This window comes from Leptonychotes weddellii, chromosome 12 (genome assembly GCF_054177405.1).
Source record: "Leptonychotes weddellii isolate Sample4059 chromosome 12, ASM5417740v2, whole genome shotgun sequence".
Taxonomy (NCBI): Eukaryota; Metazoa; Chordata; class Mammalia; order Carnivora; family Phocidae; genus Leptonychotes; species Leptonychotes weddellii.
This window is the reverse complement of record NC_138380.1, coordinates 80,803,918-80,827,356: the sequence shown is the minus strand read 5'-3', so window position 1 is coordinate 80,827,356 and position 23,439 is coordinate 80,803,918. Positions and strand designations below refer to the sequence as shown.

Below are 23,439 nucleotides of genomic sequence, written 5' to 3'. Positions count from 1 at the left end.
TTCTTCTTTGGTTTTGTGGTCTCCTCCATGGGAGAGGATATGCAGCACTGACTGGGAGTGTGGATTCTGGGTTTGAGTCCCTGCTCAGCCATTCCCTAAGGAATTCAGGAAACATACTTCATCTCTCCATGTCTCATTTTCCTTGCCTGCAAATTTGGGATAATAATGGTACTTACTTCATAGGGTTCCTGCAGTAATTAAATGATGCGGAGAAGGTAAAGCAATTAGAACCTAGCACATGGTGAGGACTAACAAATGTTGGCCGTTATTATTGGCATAATGCTCAGTGTAGAGTAGGTGCCTAAAAAATACTTAGAATGAATTGGAAAAAAAATTCATAGCACGGTTCTTTTAATAAACAGATCAGCTGGGGTAACCTTGATCGCTACCCAATGGCTGTCTTCTTTTCTATTCAGTTTGCCAATTTATCTTACACCTGGGCCTTGTAAACCATTTGCTGGACCAGTTCAAATTGCATTCGGGTCATAAAAATCAAAAATTGTTTAGAAGACAAAAGCCAGAAGGAATTAGTAAGTGGAATTATAATCAAATAGGAAAGGTGTTTAACGTGGGTGAATGAGAGATTCCCACCGGTATACATCTTATTTAAAATCTTAATTAGAGTTCTGGAAAAGGCAGTCATATGCTAATGTAATGTTAATATAATTACACTGGGGATAAATGGAAATGCTAATACGAGCTGAGGACCGATATAAAGAAATCTAAATAAGGCTTTTTTCTTCTAAAGAGCTCGTAATGTTTTATAAACCATCTCATTAATCTGAATCTAAGTATTTCCAGAAAAGTAGAATAGGATTCTTCACTCAGTAATATTGCTTTCTTTTAAAAACATTTTTTTAATTTTAATTTTATCAGTGTTACAGTGGGAAGAATCAACTCGTTTTACAGGGTGAATAAGATAAATAGCAATCCTCAGCTCCTTCTGCCAGGTTCTCTTTCCCAAAGGTGACCACATTTCAAATCCTGTAGCTGATGCTTTGATGTGTATGTCCACATCTCTAAATTGTATTCATGCATTTCTGGTTTTTTGGTTTTGTTTTTTCCAGTTTTCTCACCAGGTGAGATGAAGATTTAGCTCTGTTTCCTCTGTTCCCACTACTGCCAAACCCCTGCATACCGCATTTCTCCACCTATCCATAATTTTGGCTAGATTTATAGTGACTATTCACGTTATTAAAATTATGTTTTCTATTCACAAAGGAACTATGTGGTAAGCTGCTATTACTTTTTACTTCCTGGACTTTTTTTTTCTTTCTGGTGATCCCTTAATTTCAGTTGTCTTGGTTTTCTGTTTATCTTGTGTTATTTGCTTAGTTTTCTATGACCACTAACACATATCACTAATGTAACCCCAAACCCTCCTCCAGTGTAATTGGGAGTTTCCTTTCAATATGTTCATTATGTTCCATATGTTCATTCACATCAAGCATTTGATTAACTTCATCTTGAAAAATAGACCCTTTCCCAGGGTCATCTGAACAGCTTCACAGCTAGAAATCTGCCTTTCCTGTCATCCTGTGTGTTCCCTCTGTCTGTCCCCTGTGCTCATCTTCTTCTCCTGTTTCCCATTTTCCTCTTTCTTGGTTTACTCATCCTTTAGGTGGAGCACATCCTCTATCCACTAGCTTCCCGATGAAGGATGTGTGGGAAGTAAAGTTTTTGAGAACTCGCAAGCCTGAAAATATCTCTATTCTTTTTTTTTTTATTTATTTTTATTTTTTTTTTAAAGATTTTATTTATTTGAGACAGAGAGAATGAGAGAGACAGAGAGCACATGAGGGGGGGGAGGGTCAGAGGGAGAAGCAGACTCCCTGCCGAGCAGGGAGCCCGATGCGGGACTCGATCCTGGGACTCCAGGATCATGACCTGAGCTGAAGGCAGTCAGTCGCTTAACCAACTGAGCCACCCAGGCGCCCCAAAATATCTCTATTCTTTACTTATAGTTGATTTATAATGTGATTGAGTATAGGATTCTGGATTGGAAATAATTTTCCCTCAGAATTTTGAAAGCATTGCTCTATTGTCTTCTCTCTTCCAGAGTTCCTTTGGAGAAATCTGAACACATTCAGACCCTTTCACCTTTAATTTGTTCAATAACAAAAATTAAACAGAGTAAATTTTAAAGATCTAATTGGCTTTATTAATTGATTCATGAATTGAGCAGCATCCCAACTAGCAAGTAGAGGGGAGATTAAACAGAGTAAATTTTAAAGATCTAATTGGCTTTATTAATTGATTCATGAATTGGGCAGCATTCCAACTAGCAAGTAGAGGAGAGCTCCAAGGGGCTACAGGAAGGGAAAGGTTTTTAAAAGTAGAGAGGGAGCAGATAAAAGGAAATTATTAGCAAAGGATCCATTGTTTTAGGCAAGGTCCCCCTCCTAAGGGGAGCAGAGGGGGAGGGGTCTATCAGTAAACTTCTAGTGCTGACCAGGAAATTCCCAGGTGGACTGGTTAAAGGTTACATTTCTGTGGAGTCGAAACTGCAGTTAGGCTAGGTATTAAGTCTTAGTATACAGGTTTGGGGCCTTAACCTAAGTGACACCATTTTGGGCCTGTGGTTTTTTTTTAAACAGCTTTTTCACCGGAAACTTATACAATCTTCCCTTTGAACTCGGTTCAGTGGTGTGGGTCTATTTTCAGGCACCATGCTAGGGATTTGGTGGGCCCTTTTTCTATTTTTTCCTAAGGACTCTGTTTTACTTTCTTCAAGAAATGTCTTATAGCTTCCAATTCTGATTTCATAAGGGTAATGAAATAAGAACCCATGTCTTCTCTGAAGACATTAAGGGTTTAGTTATTTTTTTTTAAATGTACTTTTCTTCTTCCTGTACGTTTTCTATTTTCACCACATTTTTTTCCTGTTCATTTTTTGGTCTCTATGTATTCATATCTGAGCTTTTCTCAGATTCTCCTCATGCTTGAGTGCCTGCTCTTACTTCAAAGTTGGGGCCTCCAGAGCTGCCTGGGGGCTCCGAGTGGGTGTGATATCCTGTCCAGTGAGCTGGCCGCTGCTGGGTGGGGAAGCCCTGACGTCATCACCCTTGTCGACATCGTTAGGTCTTTATCTTGCGTCTAACAGATGCCCATCTGGAGAAAGGCTTGTTTGGTCTTCTGCTTGGAAGTAAGAGACTGGCTCCTGTCGTGCCGGGTTGAACAAGTTCTGCAATACAGCATGTATACGTCGTTTACTTAACTCCTCTGCTTTCCACTGATTAGACAGACGTTCTGCTTTCCCCTCTTTGAAGATGAAAGCTGTTGTGTGCCAGGGTGAGGGAGGCTCGTCACACAGGAGTCTGCAGGGAGAGAGGGGCATCTACTAGGGATCTGCCCTCCTTTGTCAGAACCAGCTGGGCCGATCCCCAAGCCCTGACTATTCGGTGGCTTCAACGCACTCTGGTCTCAGCTTTCCCCTCTGAGGAAGCAGAATTCATTCTTCCTGAGTTCCAGTATAGCCAGTACCTCAGTCCCACTTGTTCATCGGCTCTGCAGCCTTTACAAAGTTTCTTGTCATGCTCACTTTATCCCTGTAGGTTTATGCCTTAAAAACCCTTTACTATAGTTTCAGTGCAGTGTAGGAGAGAGTAAAAGCATGTGTGCAATCAGCTATCTTTTTGCAATGCTGCTTTCTTAGGTGAAAATCCTACATCTGGTATTTTCTAGTATTTGGGGAGTTCTGCAGTTGCCTTCAACTGGAGAAAAACCAAAAGCAGCAGACTTCTGGGCGTGTTGAGCTTCGAGTACCAGCTCCCTTTTCATTCGGAAACCTACAATTGTGCTCTGGCTTCCCTCACAGATCGTCTAATGAAAAGTAAAAATTCTCCAAATCGAGAACCAATAAAAAGCTACAGGAATCTGATTGCAAAAATACATTTTCAAAAGTACTTGGCACTCACAAGGCACCTGGATAGCTCAGTTGGAGGAGCCCGCGACTCTTGATCTTGGGGTTGCGAGTCTGAGCCCCACATTGGGCCTCGGGACTTCTTAAAAAAAAAGTACTTGGCACTCAAATAATTTCCTCACTGTGGTAGACATCATACTAATGGCCTCCCAAAGAGGACTATATTCTAATCCCCAGAAACTGGAAGTAGGTAAAGTTACAGGGCAAAGAGGAATTAAAGTAGTAGATAGAATTAAATTGGCAAATCAACTGACTTTATGATAAAGGGATCATCCTGGATTATCTGGATGGATACAATATAATCACAAGGGTTTTGTTTTTTGTTTTGTTTTGTTTTTTAAGTAGGCTCCACACCCAACATGGGGCTTGACCTCATGACCCAGAGATTCCAGAGATCAAGATTCGCACACTCTACTGACTGAGCCAGCCAGGCACCCCTAATCACAAGGGTTCTTAAATGAGAAAGAAGGAAGCAGAAGGTCAATGTCAGAGTAAGCTGGGATGAGGAAGACTGACTGGCCATTGCTGGCTTTGACGGTGAAGGAAGGGGCCGTTGGCAAAGGAATGCAGGCAGCAGAGGACCGTAAAGCTGGAGAAAGCAAGGCAACAGATTCTTCTTTAAAGCCCCCAAAAGGAACCAGCCCTGCTGATGCTGATTTGAGTCCCATAACATTCATTCCAGACTTCTAACCTCCAGAATTGTTGAGAATAAATTGCTGTTGCTGCAAGTCACTAAATTTGTGGTAATGTGTTACAGCAGTAACAGGAAACTGGTATACCTCTTATAAAATAAGTGATTGTCATTTATAGCCTTTAAATTTTGACAGTTTCAGCAAGCTGATTACATTATTTTTGCCTTCCCATTTCTTACTAGAGATAGATTTATGCCTAGATTTAGAGTTAATGAAGTTTAAGCTTTGGGTCTTTTAAAGTACATAGGAATCCTCAGGACACTGAAGTTATAGAGTGTTTTAGGTAGAAAGAGCTGGTGTGCATCCAGGAAGCACTCCTAAATCACCCAGAGACCTTAGAAGAAGGCAATCTAGATTGTCAAGTTTCAAGCAATTTGTTGTGATTTCTGTTCTCATTCTGAATAAATTCTCATGTTCAACCTAATTTTGCTCTGGTAATTTTATATTCTTTTTCTTACAGAAAACTCCCCAAATTGTATCTGCTCCAGGCCCCCCAAAACCCTAGATCCACCTGTGTCTTTTGTCATTTTCTTTGTAAAGAAGAGTTAAAAACATCACACACACACTTTAATCAGTGGGAAAAAAGAAAGGAGTGGTAGCTAAGGTTCAAGAGGCTGATGAACCCCGTACACCAGGGCCTCCTACAACATCAACTCTGCCAATGAGATCCGAAGGGAAGTATGTTAGTGCCCACGAATAGGGACTTACTAATTAATATTTTAAGAAAGTTGGTCAAAACTGTAGCTGATTCTGTCATGATCTTAAGATAACAGGACACACTCTAAAGAGAAGAATGGGAAGAGTCATCGGAAGAGAATCTGACACATTAGAATTGAAATGAAATCAATCCAAAGAAGCAAGCATTTACTGCATTCCTCAGCAGACAGGCAGCCTGTGTTGTCTGGGGCGGCAGGGGAACGGCTGCTCCTAGTTGTTAGGAAAAGGCGTCCTCAACTGCCCCATGGTACCTTGTCATACGTAGAACAAGGGCATCCACTTTTAAAAGGTATTTATTAATTCTTCTTTCACAGTATCCTTTTTTTTTAAATGGGGGCAATTTACCACTAGGTACCAGTTTTTGTATGATGTTCAGAGTTGCTTATTGCCAGAGAAAGTTCTTTATGTGCTTCATCTCACTCATTTCTCTTGGCCAGTTCAGGAGGTGGAGTCTTGGTGTCACTTTACAGGTGGAGATTCTGAGACTCAAAGTGGGTAACAAAGGAGGAGGGATTTGATCCCAGGTAGTCTATGCATGTAGTCATGATGCTCTACTGCTTCTAGAGTATCTCCTGCCAATAAAGAGTCCCATGAAATGGCCAACAAGAGTGGGTAAGTTAAATGCTCTATGTCATAGGACAGTGGGTCTCATCCCCATTTGGGGCCCTCATACCTGGGTACTTCCTGCCTGGCCCCACCACTGACACTCATTGCCTGGGTCAGCAATTCTTTCTCTCTCTCTCTTTTTAAGTAAACTCAACCCCCAGCATGGGGCTTGAACTCACAACCCAGAGATCAAGAGTCGCATGCTCTACTGACTGAGCCAGCTGGGCACCTCCAAGTCAGCAATTCTCAGTGGTAGTAGTGAGTATGACTTGATGTAGTCTGAAGAAACCCTGACCCCTCAAGTGATGTTTATATGCCCTATTAAAGGTCCTGTTGGAGAATCCTGTTGTTTAGAATACTCACTGAAAAGGGGGCGGGGTGTGCAGAATTAAAGCAGGTCACCAAATAGTATGTATGGTATAATCTCATTTTGGTAAACATGTGTAGGTATATGTGTGGAAGAGCATTAACCAAACTGCTAACTGTAATCTTCATGCTTTCTATATTTGCCATCTATCTTGTTTCAAGAGAAAACAAGCAAACTTAAATAAAAACAATGTTCAGGAAGCAAACCCCTGGGGAGGGTTATTTCAGGGAGCCATTGGCTTAGAAGTGATGGTCTTGCAGTTATTTGTGTTCCAGGAAATTGTCAGCCCTTGGAAGAACGACAATAAAACTCTTTACCATGGGTGGTGCTTCAGGAAGAACAAAGATTTCTGGAAAAGCGATAACTTTCTGGAGAAACCTGGCTAACCAGGAAGGCATCTGGTTTGGGGGGGTGGGGTGGGCAAAGCCAAAACTTCGAATATGCTCTTTGTTCAAATTTAGGAAAAGGGGTGCTCACCAAGAACAGAACTCTGTAGGAACCTAATTTTTTCCTAATTTCCATAATTATACCTCAAGCCCCTATGTGCTACATGTGTATCCATGATGTAGCAGAATGCTCTTGTTTCTGTGGAGTTTGTTCACCTTGTGGCAAGAGTCACAGTAGAGAAAAGAGCTATGAATGGACCAGAGGTCTGCTTCTCTTGTAAACCATCAGAGTGAAATGCACAGATGCTGTGAGGGCACACTGCAAGCTACCGCTGGACTAATGAAGTTAAACACGCAGAGAAAGTAGAGGATATGATTTAAAATCATCCTAATGTAAAAGGCAGGGGTGATGAGACTCTGCAAGTAGGAAAGAAAGAAAAAAGTTGATGGTTTTGTGCTATATCCAACAAACGGATTTTATTCATGTCTACAGACAATGCATTAAAAATATCGGATGTCATTCATCTATTCAACTATTTACTGAGCAGCAATCCAGGGGAGGTATGGTGTTTGGGGACACATCTCAGGGACACAATATCCTTCTACCTTGTTGCTTATTATTTTTTTTAATTTAAGATTTTTATTTATTTATTTTTGTGAGAGATAAGGGGAGAGAGAGAGAGCACAAACAGGGGGTGGGGGGGAAGGGCAGAGGGAGAAGCAGACTCCTCACTGAGCAGGGAGCTTGATGTGGGACTTGATCCCAGGACTCTGGGATCATGACCTGAGCAGAAGGCAGACGCTTAACTGACTGAGCCACCCAGGTGCCCTACCTTGTTGCTTTCGCTTGTATGGCCTTAAGCTCATGGTCTAAGATGGTGACATCTGTGTTTCATGTAGCAGATGGAGGAAGCAAAAAAAAGAAATTGCTATCACGTGACATTCCTTTCTATTTCTGCCTACAAGGAGACCGGAAAATATCATCTTTGTGCTTGGTAGCTGTGTGTAAAAATACTGGGGTATCTATTACCACAGATGAATGAGAGAATGGATACTGCAGTACAGGTAGTACTCCTGGCCATAAGCATCTATTGCAGGGTGTCTCAACCTTGGCAACACTCACATTTTGGGTGGTTTTGGTGGGTATCGGCTGTCCTGTGCATTGTAGAGCGGGCTTAGCAGCATCCCTGGCCTCTACCCACCAGACCATTCCCCTACTTGTGACAACCAAAACCTCTTGAAGCATTGCTAAATGTCCCTGGGAACAACTTCCCTACTCCCAATTGAGAAACACTGTTCTATTGTGCGTAGGAACTATGTTCGTCACTGTGCAGGAGACAACACGAAACCAAAAGTGAAATAATTTCAAGCAGTGATAAGAGCTATGATGAAAATAAAATAAGGTCAAGACAGATCGGGTTGGAATGCAGGATGTACTGTGGGCTCAAAAGCCCTGAAAGAAAAGATGCTGGCTTCTCGTAAGAAGAATCAGAGTGTAGGTGTGGTTGGAAGGAAATGGGGACCCTGGTGAGGTCTTGGTAATGGAATCTTTAAGTAGGGAATAATGATTCACGAGAGCACATACTAGGAGAGGAGTAAGAGAGAACGCAGGGAGACCAGTAGGAACCTGTCACAGTCATCCAGGTGAGAAAGGATGATGGCTTGGTTTGGCAGTGGAAACAGTGCGAAATAAAATTGCTGGAGAAAAAGAACGAAGATAGCAGCTGCCTATGGCAATCTTTGATTTACCCAAATAGCTACTGGGGAGGCCAAGTGGTGTTAAAGGGGGTCTACTTCCCACACATTGTGAAGTTCAGTCTAGCCCACTATAGATCTGTGCTGTTTGTTCTGTATTAGTTTCTTCCTAAGGCTGCTGTAATATATTACCACAAACTTGGTGGCAAAAAATTTTATTGTCTCATAGTTCTGGAGGCCAGAAGTCCAAAAATCAGTCTCACTGGTGTCTGCAGGGTCATGTCCCCTCTGGAGGCTCTGGGAGAATCTGTTCCTTGCCTCCTCTAGCTCTGGTGGTTACAGCACTCCAGTCTCTGCCTCTGTGGTCACAGTGACTTCTCCTCTGTGTGGGGACATCTTCCTTGCCTCTTTCTTGTAAGTGTGTTTGTGACTATATTTAGGGCCCATCCAGATTATTCAGGACAATCTCCCTACCTCAAGATCCTTAATCACATTGTTCGCCATATAAAGTAATACTCACTTATGCCATGGAAGAGAGTATTTCCAGCTTCCAGGGATTAGGGCATGGATAATTTCTGGGGGGCTGTCTTTCAGGACTGCAGTGTTAGAAATCACTTTGGCTATCCTGAGGAAGACATGTTTATTTAGCGAATAAGGTGGAAAGCACTACTGTGGAATAATAAAACGCCACTTAGTAAATTGATTAGAGAAAGAAATGCAAAAAAAAAGAAAAGAAAATTGAATTTTTGTAAATGGAGTTTTCAAGAATTCTAGGAAAGATAGGCCAAAGGATAAGAAAGTTCAGAAAAAGAGCTTCATGGACTTTAGACAAATCCATTCTAGATATTGAAGTCAGTGCTTCTGAGGACTGTTATATTTGCACAGTATAAAGTAGGCATTCGAATGCATGGTGTGTCCCACAGGCCTTGTCAATAGTGCTGGCCACAGGCCATTCAGCTGTGGTGGGGCAGAGTAGGGAGGGACGGCGAGAAGGCAGTGGACAATGGAATGAGAATGCAGAACCAGACCAACCCACAGAAGTAGAGCAAGACAACAAGAGCGGCTGCATGTAAGCGGCTGGGGTGAGGAGGGTTGAGATCTAAGGTTACTTAAACATAAACTTTATTTTTTTTTTTAAATATTTTAATTTATTTATTTGAGAGAGAGCTTGAGAGCAAGAGAACACTAGCAGGGGGGAGGGGTAAAGGGAGAGGGAGAAGCAGACTCCCCACTGAGCAGGGAGCCCTATGCGGGGCTCAATCCCAGAACCCTGGGATCATGGCCTGGGCCAAAGGCAGACGCTTAACCGAATGGGCCACATAGGCGCCCCTTAAACGTACACTTTAAAGCTTAAGTGCTTTCTGGTAATCTTTCAAATCCTCATGCTCTTCAAAGGGTGCTCAGGCTTTCCCCTTGCTGCATAGTCTGAAAAACTATGAGGATCATTGTGGCATCTTAGTTTACATAATAATCCTGACCTAAATGTTATTATTCTTATTTTGGAGATGAGGAAATGGAAGTCTAGCAAGTTTGAATAATTTGTTCAAAATCACACAGCTAAATTAGTGGTAAGGCTGGGATTCGATTTTAGTTCTGCCAACTCTAAAGCTATGGATCTTCTCCTTCTCTATTATTTTGTCACTAGACTTGATTTCTGTGCCTGGGAGGCCAGGATCACAAACGCCCAGTACCTTCATATTTACCCACTCTGTTATTTCTGAGGCAATACTCTGAGCTGTCCCTATTCAGTTCCCTACTTGAGCACTCCCCTTCCTTGTTATTCAGGGCACTGTCAGCCCATATGGTCTCATTCCAGAGCTCACTCCTGTTAAATGTCTCCTGCATGTCTGTGTTCTAGCAGCAGCTCCTGACTTTTATCTGAAATAAAATTCTTATGTATTTGCTCATTTCATCTATGTTACAATGACCAAAATTAGATGTGCATGAAGTCAGTGTTAAAATGAAAATAAACAACAAAGGATGAAACAGATACTGGGAAAGTAAAAACTCTGGTCATTATTTTCCATTTTTGTTTATATTTAGGTCTTTATGAGACAAGGAAGATGACTTTCATGTCTAAACACTGGAACAACCTAAATCATATTAATACTATTACAATCACTATCATGTTCTAGAGGAGATTCTAAAGGAATATGAATGAAAAAATAGCATTTAAGATTTAGTTTTCAGAATACAGATACACCTCAGAGAAACCGTGACCCCACTGTATGTATATTTGAGGTAATATTTGTATAATTAGTAACTCTCATGGCGATGGGAAACATTGCTCTTTGCATATGTTGTACATTAGCTTTCTAAGTCAAGAATTCCACATTGTTGTAAAATAATTTTAAGTTCAGTGTATGGCAGTTATACAAATAGATGTAAACTTCAATACCAGAGGAACCTCAAAAAGGTGTAACACCTACTAATTATGTATTATTAACACAAATGTCAACAAAAACAGTCCAACAGATATAGAAGCACAGTAACAAAAATATAATTATCAATATAGCTGTCTTATAAGAGTAAACTAGTATCATCAGGCTTATGAAAAACAACTAAGGTCACTGTTTTTATTTTTTGCTCATTATGACCCTTCCCTATACATACAGTGGTTAATTCTGATCATTTAACCTTATTTAATCTCCCTATGAACAAATTTGCTGATACTGAATACTATTTTCAAATATATCAGCATTGTCATCATCTCATTAAATAGGTTATTATCATTACTGAAAACTCATCAAAGCTTTTAAGGCTATTAATGGTTTCATCAACTTAAAAATCTAGTTTTGGAAGTAACTGGTTATAAATTTGTCCTTTTATTGGTAAACAGCAACCATACACCAGTGTTACTCTCAATTGAGATATCTCAATAGCATGCTTATCATGCTTACATTTTACATGAAAGCTGGAATACAGACTTTATAATAGATCTGAAATATCATCAAATATTGTTACCATGCTGTTATGATAACAGCCTGGATGTGTCATTAAAAATATTATTGGCTGGTTGTAAATAGTACCTTTTTCCGAACTGAATTTTAAATGTTCTAGAGGCTAACATGATAACAAACTGATCTTCACATGGTGTCACACAATCTTCTTTCAAAGTTCACAGGCCCTTCTTACTGTCTTTCCCTGAACAATTCTGCAGGGGGGAAAAAAAAAAGACTTAGGTAAGTAGTTACAACAAAGAGTGAAAAACAGATTCATAGATATGACAAGGAATTTTTTAAAAATGATCTTTTCTGTGTATGGTTATTAATTATGAGGATAATCAAATGTGAAAACATGGATTGAGAAAGTCTCAAACTTAAAAAAAACTACAAAGTTTGTGAGTTTTATTTGAAAAAAAAGTTGAGGGGAAAAATAACACTCTTGATAAGTTCATTTATTTCCCTGCCTTAATCTATTTTGCTTTTGTTTCACAGGTTATACCAGGAAAACAAAATTTCTCAAATTCTCCTCTTACAAACCCAATTAAGATTTTTGGCAAGGAAAGAATAAAGGGACCCCCAAACCCCAGATGGGATGGCCTTTTTTGTGTGTTTGTCTTCAGATATTTGCCAATAGAACTGACTTCTCAGATTATACTCTTTGCTGATCACAAGATGATTATAATATATCATTTAAAACTGGAGGAAAATGGGATAGAAATGAACCTTCAGAGATCATTTGCACTTAAGAAAGCAAAAGTCCACACTGAGAAAAAAACAAACCCTCATAAAATGGCGTTGAAGTGCTACTGCTTGCACATGAGAGGTTCACCAAGCTCTTGCTCAGGCTGAGCAGTAATGGCTTCAGAGCAACTTTAACAATGTTAACATTAACCAAATCAGAAAACAGGATTAGAGGAGGTATTTTGAATAAGGTACCACTTTCACATGTTTGTATGTATCTTGTCACTTTAGGTAAAAATCACAGCTTTGCCTACCGAATGGGAAGAGATATTTGCAAATGATATATCTGACAAGGGGTTAATACCCAAAATATATAAAGAACTTATGCAACTCAACACCAAAAAACTCAAATAATCGGATTAAAACTGGGCAGAGGACCAAAATAGACATTTTTCTAAAGAAGACCTATGAATGGCCAACAGACACATGAAAAGATGCTTATCATCACATTGTGGAAAATGCAAATCAAAATCACAATGAGGTATCACCTTACATCTGTCAGAATGAGTAGGAGCAAAAACACAAGAAATATTAGTGTTGGCAAGGAAGTGAAGAAAAAAAAAAACACCTCATGCACTGTTGGTAGGAATGTAAACTGGTGCAGCCACTGTGGAAACAGTACGGAGGTTCCTCAAAAAATTAAAAATAGAATTACCATATGATCCAGTAATTCCACTTTTGGGTATTTACCCAAAGAATAAAAAGACACTAATTCAAAAAGATACATGTACTCCTCTGTTTATTGCAGCATTATTTACAAGAGCCAAGATATGTAAACAATCCAAATGTTCATCCATAGACAAAAAGATAAAGATGATGGTGTGTGTGTGCGTGTGTGTGTAAGGGAACATTACTCAGCCATGAAAAAGAACAAAATCTTGCCATTTGCAACAACATGGGTGGAGCTACAGAGTATAATGCTAAGCAAAATAAGTCAGATGGGGAAAGACAAACACCACATGATTTCACTCATATGTGGAATTTGAGAAACAAAACAAATGCACAAAGTAAAAAAGAGACAAACAAAAATACAGACTCTTAAATACAGAGAACAAACCAGTGGTTGCCAGAGGGGAGCTGGGTGGGGGGATGGGTGAAACAGGTGATGGGGATTAAGAGTACACTTGTGATGAGCCCTGAGAAACGTACAGAATTGTTGAATCATTATATTGTATGTGTGAGACTAATATAACACTGTATATTAATTATACTTAATTAAAAACAAGGAAATAATCTTGTACTTATCCAAAATAAAAGTGGACATGAAGATTAAAAAAAAAAATCACTGCTTTAATGGAGCTGTTATTCTGGATAAGTCCCTTAAGTGAAGGGTGATTTTCCAAAATGAAATTTGAAAACTGGCAAGTGCTGATGGCTTTGTGCTGCCCATAATCCTCAGTTAGTTTTGCTTTTTCTTTTCTAGAAGAGAGCCAGGGCAAACAAGGAAAGGCAAAGACTGTATCCTGAAGGGATTGTCTTCTAATATTTATTTAGTGCTTATAACAGGGAGGGGATCAGATGGGGAAATCCAAACAGATTTTAAAAATGCAAAGTGGGATTCATTTATGGTAAGGAAACCAGCTTTCCCCTCTTTCACCTTTATTTCCTTAATAGTTTAATGGTCATTTTATGGTTATTTTATTTAAAGTAAATCAACTGTGCAAAATTGAGAAAGCTCAGTTTCCCAAGGAACTTTAAAGATAAAATTCAATTATTAAGGTTGGTTTGACAACAGAAGTAAAATTCATGAAACGCCAAGTTGATACAGCTTTTTACTATAGACGGTCTACAGCAATTTTTTTTGCTTCTTAAGTAGAGTTCAGAAGGTGAATATCAAAGTGTATGAGTCGCTTTTAAGAAAATGGTAGTCATTTAATGACACTTAAATCTCAGAATCTTCTACAAGGTCTCACAATGGACAATGGAGGGTGAGAGGGAAAAAATGTGTCCAATCAAGAAATAACTACTAGCATCTTATGGGAACATAGAGCTTTTCTTGTTTAAAAATATTTAAAGTGCCTTCTTGTACTGTACAGGATCTGGTTTAATACTCATAAGGTATTATAACCCTCATTTAAGTAATGAAGAAGCCAAGGTGCAGGGATGTCAAAGCATCCACCCGAGGTTTACAGAACTGGCAAACTATGGAGCTGAGAGGTCTTTTTTTCTTCAAACAGATATTTATTATGGGAAATTGGTTTTACAGGTGATGAAAGAGTAGACACATGGGGCAGTGTGGTAAGACACCTCAATGATTAGCACAGAACCACCACCACTCTTTGGGCTGGAGGGACAAGGGAGGAGATAGTGTTATGGACCCAGGAGCTAGGGTCACCATGTGGAAGTTGCCCACTGGGTACTGGGACCATGGAAAGAAATGGGGCTGCTGCAGATGCCACTTGAAACAGAGAGAGTGGGAAAAATCCCTGGCTTTGTCCCTCTTGCCTTCAGTCTCCTACTGGTGCTCCCATTGCTGAACCTGCCCAGAAGAGAGCCAGGGGGCTGGGAAATGTAGCCCTCTGAGATCAAGTAGAGCAGAAGTAGGAAGACAATGGATCCAAGAACACAGTCCAATGACCAGAACAGACCGAGCAGCAAAGTTCTTAATGATGGGGGATCTGGAGAAAAATTTCCTGATTTTTGAATCCAGCTTTGAATCCTACCAACTTCTAGTTCAGTGACTTTAGGTACATTATATAACACCTCTGGGTCTTGTTTTCCTCATGCACAAAATTGGGTATTAAAATATTTTAACTTAGTGGGCTATGATGACAGTAAACAGAGTAACATATATGAAGCCATTAATGAAGTGCTTGGTCCAGGGCACATCTTCAATAAATGTCACCCATTACATATCTCAAAAATAAAAGAAGAAAGTAAATGCACTGGTGATCAAGGCCCAACTCTCAGTGTGGCACTTGGCATTTCCGGGACACGTCATTTTTCAAAGAAACAGGTGTAACAACTTCTTTCTGGGGAAGGAGTTACTCCGAACAACTTTTTAACATCTGTTATCAAGAATGCATAAGCTCCCAACAGAAGGGGTTTCTGGGAGGGGAAAGAAAATGGGTTGAGGGAGTCTCACTGTCACATATACTCTTCAGGGATTAAGAGATCATTAGCTGTTACCACAACGGGGACATTCAGTGATGGCCACTGGCCATAAGAAAATGAGGGAATATTCCTGCTTCTTCTTTCTCCATTCAGGGAGACAATCATCCTTTTGAGTACACCCTGACCTCACCAATGGAAGGGAGAAAAAGTTCTATTTTTAGGCCAAAGGCTTCTGAAGTATTCCTTCACTTTCCATGGCGGATCTTGAAGCATGCTCTGGAGTAATTCTCATCAGGCCATGGTGAAGTCAGCAATTTCAGGACCTGTGTTTCAGAGATGGGGAAAGGGTGGTCTTGATGAACATCTAACCACCTACTCTAGAACATGTGAACTGAGCTCTTGGTGTCCTAGGTTTGAGCACACAGGGTATCTGCCCTTCTCTGGACTGCCCTATTGTCAAAGTAGGTTAGTTAACTTAAACATGCAACTCAGCTAAAATACTAGATTACAAATGTGTTTTGGATTGCTTCTTGGCTGGCTCTAAATCAAGGCTAAAGTGGCTGGTTGAGAATAAGTCATTCTTCCAGCACAAGTTCTACAGAGGCACGTATGCTGATGATGACAATGATAATTCTAATAGGTATCATTTCTTGAGTGTCTCCTACCAGCCAGGCACAACGCTAAGTACCCTACACATTCTATTTAATTCTACTGAAAACCCAGTGGGCCAGGTGTTATTATTATTCTGATTTTACAGATGAAGAAAAGTGAGCTGCAGAGGGGTAACATAACTTGCTTGGATCATAAAGTTAGTTAGTATGAGAGTTTGAGTTATTCCAGGTCGGTCTGACTCTAAGGTCTATCAGTATAGTACCTGCCTGCCTTTTGCCAGGCACAGTGCAAGACCCTGGAGATACAATGACCAGTAAGGCACAAATGAGTCCTGGGACCAGGGCTTCTCCTATAGTGAAGTAACTATAGAGCTGTAATTGCTAAAAAGCCCTGATTGAAAGCCACAAAAGCTGCCAAATTCTCAGGATAAACCCAAACTGAAAGCAGCAGAGCACAGCCTATCATCTCAGGAGGAACTGGGGGGCCAGGACTGCCTCTGGAATGGTCTTTCCCCCAAATTCTCCCCACATGTGGTCAAAGTGTGGCTGGGAAATTAATTCAGATTAGGGGCTGCCAAATTAAGAGGGAAGCGACAGTCACATTTAGCATGGATGAATGCAGGCCACGGGCTCTTGCTGGGCTGGAGGGGAAGAGAAAGAAAACCTATAGATATCCCTTGACTCTGTGACTTTAATAACAAAAAGGTTTTTTCCATTTCTGTCTTTAAATCCATGTTGGAGGCAAATCATGTATTTGAATGCCATAGGTTTTGACCCAAGATGTCTAAAACACTGGGACAGAAGTAGTGTGAGGTGGGACTTCAAATTTTGACCTTATATTCTGTCACGAATAGAGCAAACACTGCCAATGGCAAAATGAAATGTTTACAGAACCAGTCTGTTTTTCAATGCTGTCACTTTTGTGGCTCAATTCTTTGGCTTAAAATTTCACTAAAACTAGAACGCTGTATGTTAGCATGTCAGTAATTCTCTATGCTATGACTGTCTTGTATTTTCATGCAATGTCCTCATCTTCACCATCTAGGTAAAAATCTGGTTTCCTTGATCATTTTTAAGAAGCCAGGACTGAGTGCATCCTCTTGATTTGGGAAGGGCAAATAACCCAAATAATTACTCAGTAATTATTATTTCAAAAAACTTAGATCCCCAAAGTTGAGGTCACCCACCTGAAGTTCTGCGTGTTCTTTCAGGAGTCGGTCATATTCTTTTGAAAGATGCTCTGATTGCATTCTCATTGTCATCACATCATTCTGTGCCTTAGAGAGGGCTAGAAAACATGGAATAGAATTTTTAAATTTTTATTTTGAAATAATTTTAAATTTACAGAAAAGTTGCAAGACTTGAATAGAAAACTTCTTTGTAGCTCTTGCTCAAATTCACCAACTGTTAAGATGTGGTACATTTGTTACTGTATTTTCTCTCCACACACGCACAATTATTTTCTTGAACCATTTGAGTATAAGTTAGAGACTTCATGCCCCTTTACTCCTTAATACTTGTGTATTTCCTAAGAACAAAGGTGTTCTCTAACATAACCACAGCATCGTTAGCAAATGTAGGCAATTTAACATCAATATAATACTTTTTATCTAACCTACCATTCATGTTCCAATCTTGGCTACTGTCCCAATTATGTCCTTTCTATCATTTTTTTCGAGTCTAGATCCAGCCCTAGATCAAAGATTAACATTAAATTGTCATGTTTCTTTGGTTTCCTTTAATCTGGAATAGTTCCTCAGCCTTCCCCCTGCATTCCTCTCCCCTTTCGCAACACTGACATTTCAAAGAATATAGGTCATTTTTTTTTAAATGGAATGTTTTTCATTTTGGTTTTGTCTGATGTTTCCTCATGATTAAATTCAGGTTATGCATCCGACTTATATACAAATATGACATAAGTGATGCTGAATGTCTGTCAAGGTATCACAATCAGAGGCCAATCTGCCTCTCACGGGTTTTTCCAATTTAAACTTATTTTCTTCCTTATAACTAAGAAGCAGTATGTGGGAAGACGAGACTATGTAAGTATCTTGCTCCTTGTCAAAACTTTCCCCTTATAGTTAGCATCCACTGATAATTCTTGCCTAAATCAATCTTTATTGTGATGGTTGCACAATGGTGATTTTCCAACTTCACCATTTCATCCACATTTATCAGTCAGCATTCTACTATAAACAAGGGCCTTCCTTTCTTATCCATCCATCCAACTATCTATTAATTCATATATCATCAGTATGAACTCACAGGTTCTTATTTTTTCAACAGTTTATAATTCATTATTATACTTAATTCCTCCCAGATACGGCTAGTGGGAACGCTGTCAGGCTGGCTCTTACATCTTCTGACTAGGCCCCTATCATTTTTTGAGTACTTTACTTTCTGGCATAAGATGTTCTAGGCTCTTCCTAACTTTTCCCTGATTCATCCTGGATTCAAGCATTACAGTGTAGAATTTATTCGAAGGGTATGCTTTTGAAAAAAATTGAGGGAGAAAAAAATATTTTATCATTCTCACCAAGGGATGATTGGCCATATTTCCTTCAAAGCAAAGATAATCACTTTCTTATACAAAGTTGAAAAATATAGGGGTGTGTGACACTTAAAGGCTTTACCTCAATATGACACACAAAAATGGCTCTATATTAGCCTCTGTCTACCAAGGAGCTACAGTCTAAGACAGAAGATTAGATAGAAGTTTAAAAAATATACATATATGTCATAAACATTTAAGTCAGCACATTATGGAGAAGTTAGTGAGCAAATGTATAGAAAGGAAGATCAGCACAAGATGGACTGGAAAAATTCTGGGACTCTTGAACGTACTCCACATATAATTCTGCATATGTAGTCTTAAGAAATTCTGCATTTGTAAATCTTTTAGGGTAGAAGTTTTAGTAAAAGAAAGTGGGATTTATAAAGTAAGAGTCACTTTTTAGGCACAATGGAATGAAATTATAGGCTCTATTTATAAACAATCTGATTACCTTTCCTCTTGAAAAGCCACCATATGGGCATTTTTATATATAAGTCACTTTCAACTAAAGTGGCTTTTGTATAAGTACTTTCTAGACAATGTTGTCAAATTAAACTCCCATACTGTAGAACATTTACTGGACAATGCAGATGTAGAACATCTGTGTTGTGTAATATGGCAGCCACTAGCCAAAAGCAGCTATTAAGCACTTGAAATGTGGTTAGTGTAACTGAAGAACTGAATTTTAAATTATACTTAATTTAATTTTTAAACATATTTTAATTAATTAATTAATTAACTTATTTATTTGGAGAGTGCAAGGGGGGCAGAGGGAGAGAGAGAATCTCAAGCAGATTCCATGCTGAGTGCAGAGCCTGTTGTGGGACTTGATCTCAGGACCCTGAGATCATGACCTGAGCTGAAATCAAGAGTTGGATGCTTAACCAACTGAGTCACCCAGGTGCCCCAATTATACTTAATTATAATTAAATTTTGATTTAAATAGCCATGTGTAGCTAGTGGGTAGCCATACTGGATAGCTCTACATTATGATTTCCTCCATGTTACTTTTATAGATCTGTAACTCTAAGTTAGGTATTAAAGGCTAAATTTAACAAATTTAATGTGCCACTTGGTAAAAGTATAGGTTAGGTATGGAAGAGAGATTTTTGATACTGGTTAGATTTCACTGGAACCACAGCCACAGCATGAAGATTTATTTATTAGTCTTCAATTTGGGTTATCTATAAGGCATTTCCTAGAGCCTACTTGAAAATATGAAACACAGTGTTAATTTCAAGACCTTACCAAAAATGTTTAAAAGCCTGGATTCTGGTATGTAAAAAACAAAGAAGATTCTACAACTTAGTAATATCTGACTAGCCTCCAATGGTGGTCCAACATGGGTCCAAGAGGGTCCTGCCAGAAAGGAAGATCCTGAGCTGACCTCCTCCCATGGACAACAAATCTATAACCAAATGTGGAATAATTCCCTCTGAAGGGGACCTAGAAACAGGATGAACAGACCCTCTACAACAAGGGGCAGCACTGAGATGGGTAGAAGGAGCAGAGATATAGTCTCACTAAGGAAAAAAGCCACATTCTAGGAGTGGCTTTCTATGATACAGAGGGATCTCAAATATAATGAACATTTTCCTGAGGAGTAAGAGATTTGAACTCCACATTAGGTATGCAAACCCTCAGATCCTGCACAGAAGAGACAAGCCTCCAAAATACCTGGCTTTGCAAATCAATAGGGAATATGTCCATGAAAAAGAATTGCAGCGGGGAAAAAATCCTCTTAAAGAGCTCTAATGTAGACTTACTTGACCCAGAAATAAGCACAAAAACACCAGATCAAAATTACATGGACTACAGGTGAAGGAGACCCACTCACTAAACTTGAAATGCCTACCGGAGAGACAGGAGGTAGCTGGGCCTCTCCTTGGGACTTAGACACTGGCGGCAGCCATTTCTGCTGTCTTGTTCTGCTGTGCTGATTGGCACTGGCGGACACCATTCTGGAATCCGCCCTGTAGACTGCTAAAGTCGGGGGATGCAAACCACTGGTGTCTTGGTCAGTTCTGCTCACTAGTGCATCTGTAGCTGTCAAGGTCAGGTATGCAGCCAGGTGGGCTGGAAGCCAGACCCACCTACCAAGGTGCCCATGGCAGTACCGCCCCGTCACATCAGGAGGTTACATGCAGCCCACATGGGGGACACCCCAGGAGCACCTGGTTCTGGTGACCAGAGGAGATTGTACTTCTGGGCCCCATAGGACATCTCCTACATAAGGCCACTCCTTCAAGACTGAGAAATATATGTTGTGATGGACACTGGGTGTTGTATGTAAGTGTTGAATCAATGGATTCTAAACCTGAAATTAATATTGCACTGTACGTTAACTAAGTAGAATTTAAATAAAAACTTCAAAAAGAAAAAGAAAAAGAAAAAAAAGACTGGGAAATGTAGTTGAACTACCTAATACCTAAAAACAAAGACAGAGTTAGGCCAAATGAGAAGAAAGAGAAATGTGTTCCAAACAAAAGAGTAAGACAAAACCTCAGAAAAAGAACTAAATGAAAGGGAGTTAAGCAATCAACCCGATAGAGAGTTCAAAGTAATGGTCATAAAGATGCTTATCAAACTCTGGAGAAGACTAAGTGAATACAAAGTGAGAACTTCAACAAAGAGAAAATATAAGAAAGTACCAATCAGAGCTGAAGAATACAGTAACAGAAATAAAAAAAATACGCTAGAGGGGATAAACAGAAGATTTGATAATACAGAAGAAAAGATTAGTGATCTGGGTAATGAAAATCACCCAAACTGCAGTGCCTGGGTGGCTCAGTCAGTTAAGCATCCGACTCTTGATTTTGGCTCAGGTCATGATCTCAGGGTTGGGAAATTGAGCCCTGCATTGGGCTCTGCATTGGGCATGGAGCCTGTATGAGATTCTCTCCCTCAGTCCCTAACCGCCCTCCCAACCCTGCTCGTGCGTGCTCTCACTCTCTCTCAAAAAAAAAAAAAAAAAAAAAAACCCCAAATGGAACAGAAAAAGAAAGAAAAAGAAAACAGAGAAGAAAAGAAGAAAAAGAAAAAAAAAAAGGAATTTAAAAATGAGGATAGTTTAAGGGACCACTGGGACAACATTGAGTACTAACATTCACATTATAGAGGTCCCAGAAGGAGAAGACAAAGAGAAAGGGGCATAAAACTTTATTTAAAGAAATCACAGCTGAAAAATTCCCTAAGCTGAGGACCTTCCCAGGTCTAAGAAGCACAGCTCCCAAACAAGATGAACTCAAAAGAGATCCACACCAAGACACATTATAAATAAAATGTCAAAAACTAAAGATAAAGAATCTTAAAAGTAGCAAGAGAAAAGCAATTAATTGCATATAAGGGGATCCCCATTAGGCAATGAGCTGATTTTTCAGCAGCAACTTTGCAGACTAGCAGAGAGTGGCACAATATATTCACAGTGCTGAAATGAGAAAACATAACCAAGAATACTCTAACTGGCAATGTTATCATTCAGAATTGGAGGGGAAATACAAAGTTTCCCAGCCAAATAAAAGTTAAAGGAGTTCACCACTACTAAACCAGCTTTACAAAAAATATTAAAAGGATTTCTTTAAGAGGAAAAGAAAAGGCCATAATTAGAACTAAGAAAATATATGAAAGAAAAAAATCTCACTGGTAAAGGTAAACATATAGTGAAGGTAGTAGATCAACCACCACTTATAAAGCTAGTATGAAGGTTAAAAGACAAAAGTAGTAAATAAACTATAACTACAATAATTAGTTAAAGATACACAAAATAAAAGGATGCAAAACATGATGTCAAAAACATAAAATATTGGGGGTGGGGAGAGTAAAAATGTAGTGTTTTTAGAATTTGTTCAAGCTTAAGTGATCATCAATTTAAAATAAACTGCTATGTACACAGGTTGTTATACATGAATCTCACAGTAACCACAAATCAAAAACCTGTATTAGATACACAAAAAATAAAGAGAAAGGAATCCAAACATAACACTATAAAAAGTTATCACGTCACAAGGGAAAAGAGCAAGAAGAAAGGAATAAAGAACTACAAAACCATTAAACAATTTTAAAAATGGCAGTAAGTACATACCGATGAATAATTACTTTAAATATAAATTAACTAAATGCTCCAATCAAGACATAGGTGGCTGAATGGATTAAAAAACAAGACTCATCTATATGTTGCCTACAAGAGACTCACTTCACATCTAAACACACACAGACTGAAAGTGACAGGACGGGAAAATGTATTTCATGCAAATGGAAATGAAAAGAAAACTGGGGTAGCAATACTTTTATCAGACACAACAGACTTTATTTTTTATTTTATTATTATTTTTTATTTAGAGAAAGAGAGCACAAAAGCGGGGGAGAGGGAGGGGCCCAGGGAGAGGGAGAGAATTTTATTTTATTTTATTTTTTTGCGGGGAGAGAATTTTAAGTAGACTCTGCACTGAGCACAGAGCCTGATACGGTCTTAAATGACACATTAGATCAGATCAACTTAATATATACAGAGCATTCCATCCAAAACCAGCAGAATACACATTGTTTTCAAGTATACATGGAACATTCTCCAGGACAGATTACACGTTAGGCCACAAAAGAAGTCTCAATAAAATTTTTTTAAAGATTTTATTTATTTGAAAAAGAGAGAGAGACAGAGAAAGACAGAGAGCGAGCAAGCACAAGCTGGGGTTGGGGGAGGAGGAGCAGAGGGAGAAGCAGATTCCCTGCTGAGCAGGGAGCCTGATGCAGGGCTTGATCCCAGGACTCCGAGACCATGACCTGAGCTAAAGGCAGACGTTTAACCAACTGACTCACCTAGGCACCCCAGAAGTCTCAATAAATTTAAGACTGAAATCGTATCAAGAATCTTTTCTGACCACAACGGTATAAAAGTAGAAATACATTACAAGAAAAAAAAACTGGAAAAAGCACAATACATGGAAGCTAAATAACATGCTACTAAACAACCAACAGGTCAATGAAGAAGTCAAAGAGGAAATAAAAAAATACTTGAGACAAATGAAAAGGGAAATACAACATTCCAAAATCTACAGGATGCAGCAGAAGCAATTCTAAGAGGGAAGTTTATAGTGATACAGGCCTCCCTCAAAAAAAAAAAAAAATTTAAGGGAACTAGGAAAAAAAGAAC

General features: G+C 39.3%; 2 protein-coding genes across 5 annotated transcripts in view; both read right to left on the bottom strand.

The window, feature by feature from the left end:
• The window catches only part of SLC26A4 (solute carrier family 26 member 4), a 71,669-nt gene extending 60,137 nt beyond the window's left edge, over window positions 1-11,532 (bottom strand). Inside the window, exon 1 of the mRNA XM_081800699.1 lies at window positions 11,415-11,532. The gene's annotated coding sequence lies outside the window, so the exon portion shown is untranslated. The remainder of the gene's footprint in view (window positions 1-11,414) is intronic.
• The window catches only part of BCAP29 (B cell receptor associated protein 29), a 55,652-nt gene continuing 34,439 nt past the window's right edge, over window positions 2,227-23,439 (bottom strand). The window contains exons 7-9 of one of the 4 annotated variants that reach the window (XR_014139412.1): window positions 16,924-17,024; window positions 11,415-11,539; window positions 2,227-3,184 (exon numbers count right to left, since the gene is read on the bottom strand). Coding sequence is in view for 2 of the 4 variants with exons in the window: in XM_081800717.1 (XP_081656843.1) it covers window positions 15,371-15,448; window positions 16,924-17,024 (179 nt within the window). In the remaining 2 variants the exon portion in view is untranslated. Of the gene's footprint in view, window positions 3,185-6,706; window positions 7,108-10,398; window positions 11,540-12,793; window positions 15,449-16,923; window positions 17,025-23,439 lie in introns of those variants that run through there. The other 3 variants (XR_014139413.1, XM_081800718.1, XM_081800717.1) reach the window with 3 other exon arrangements.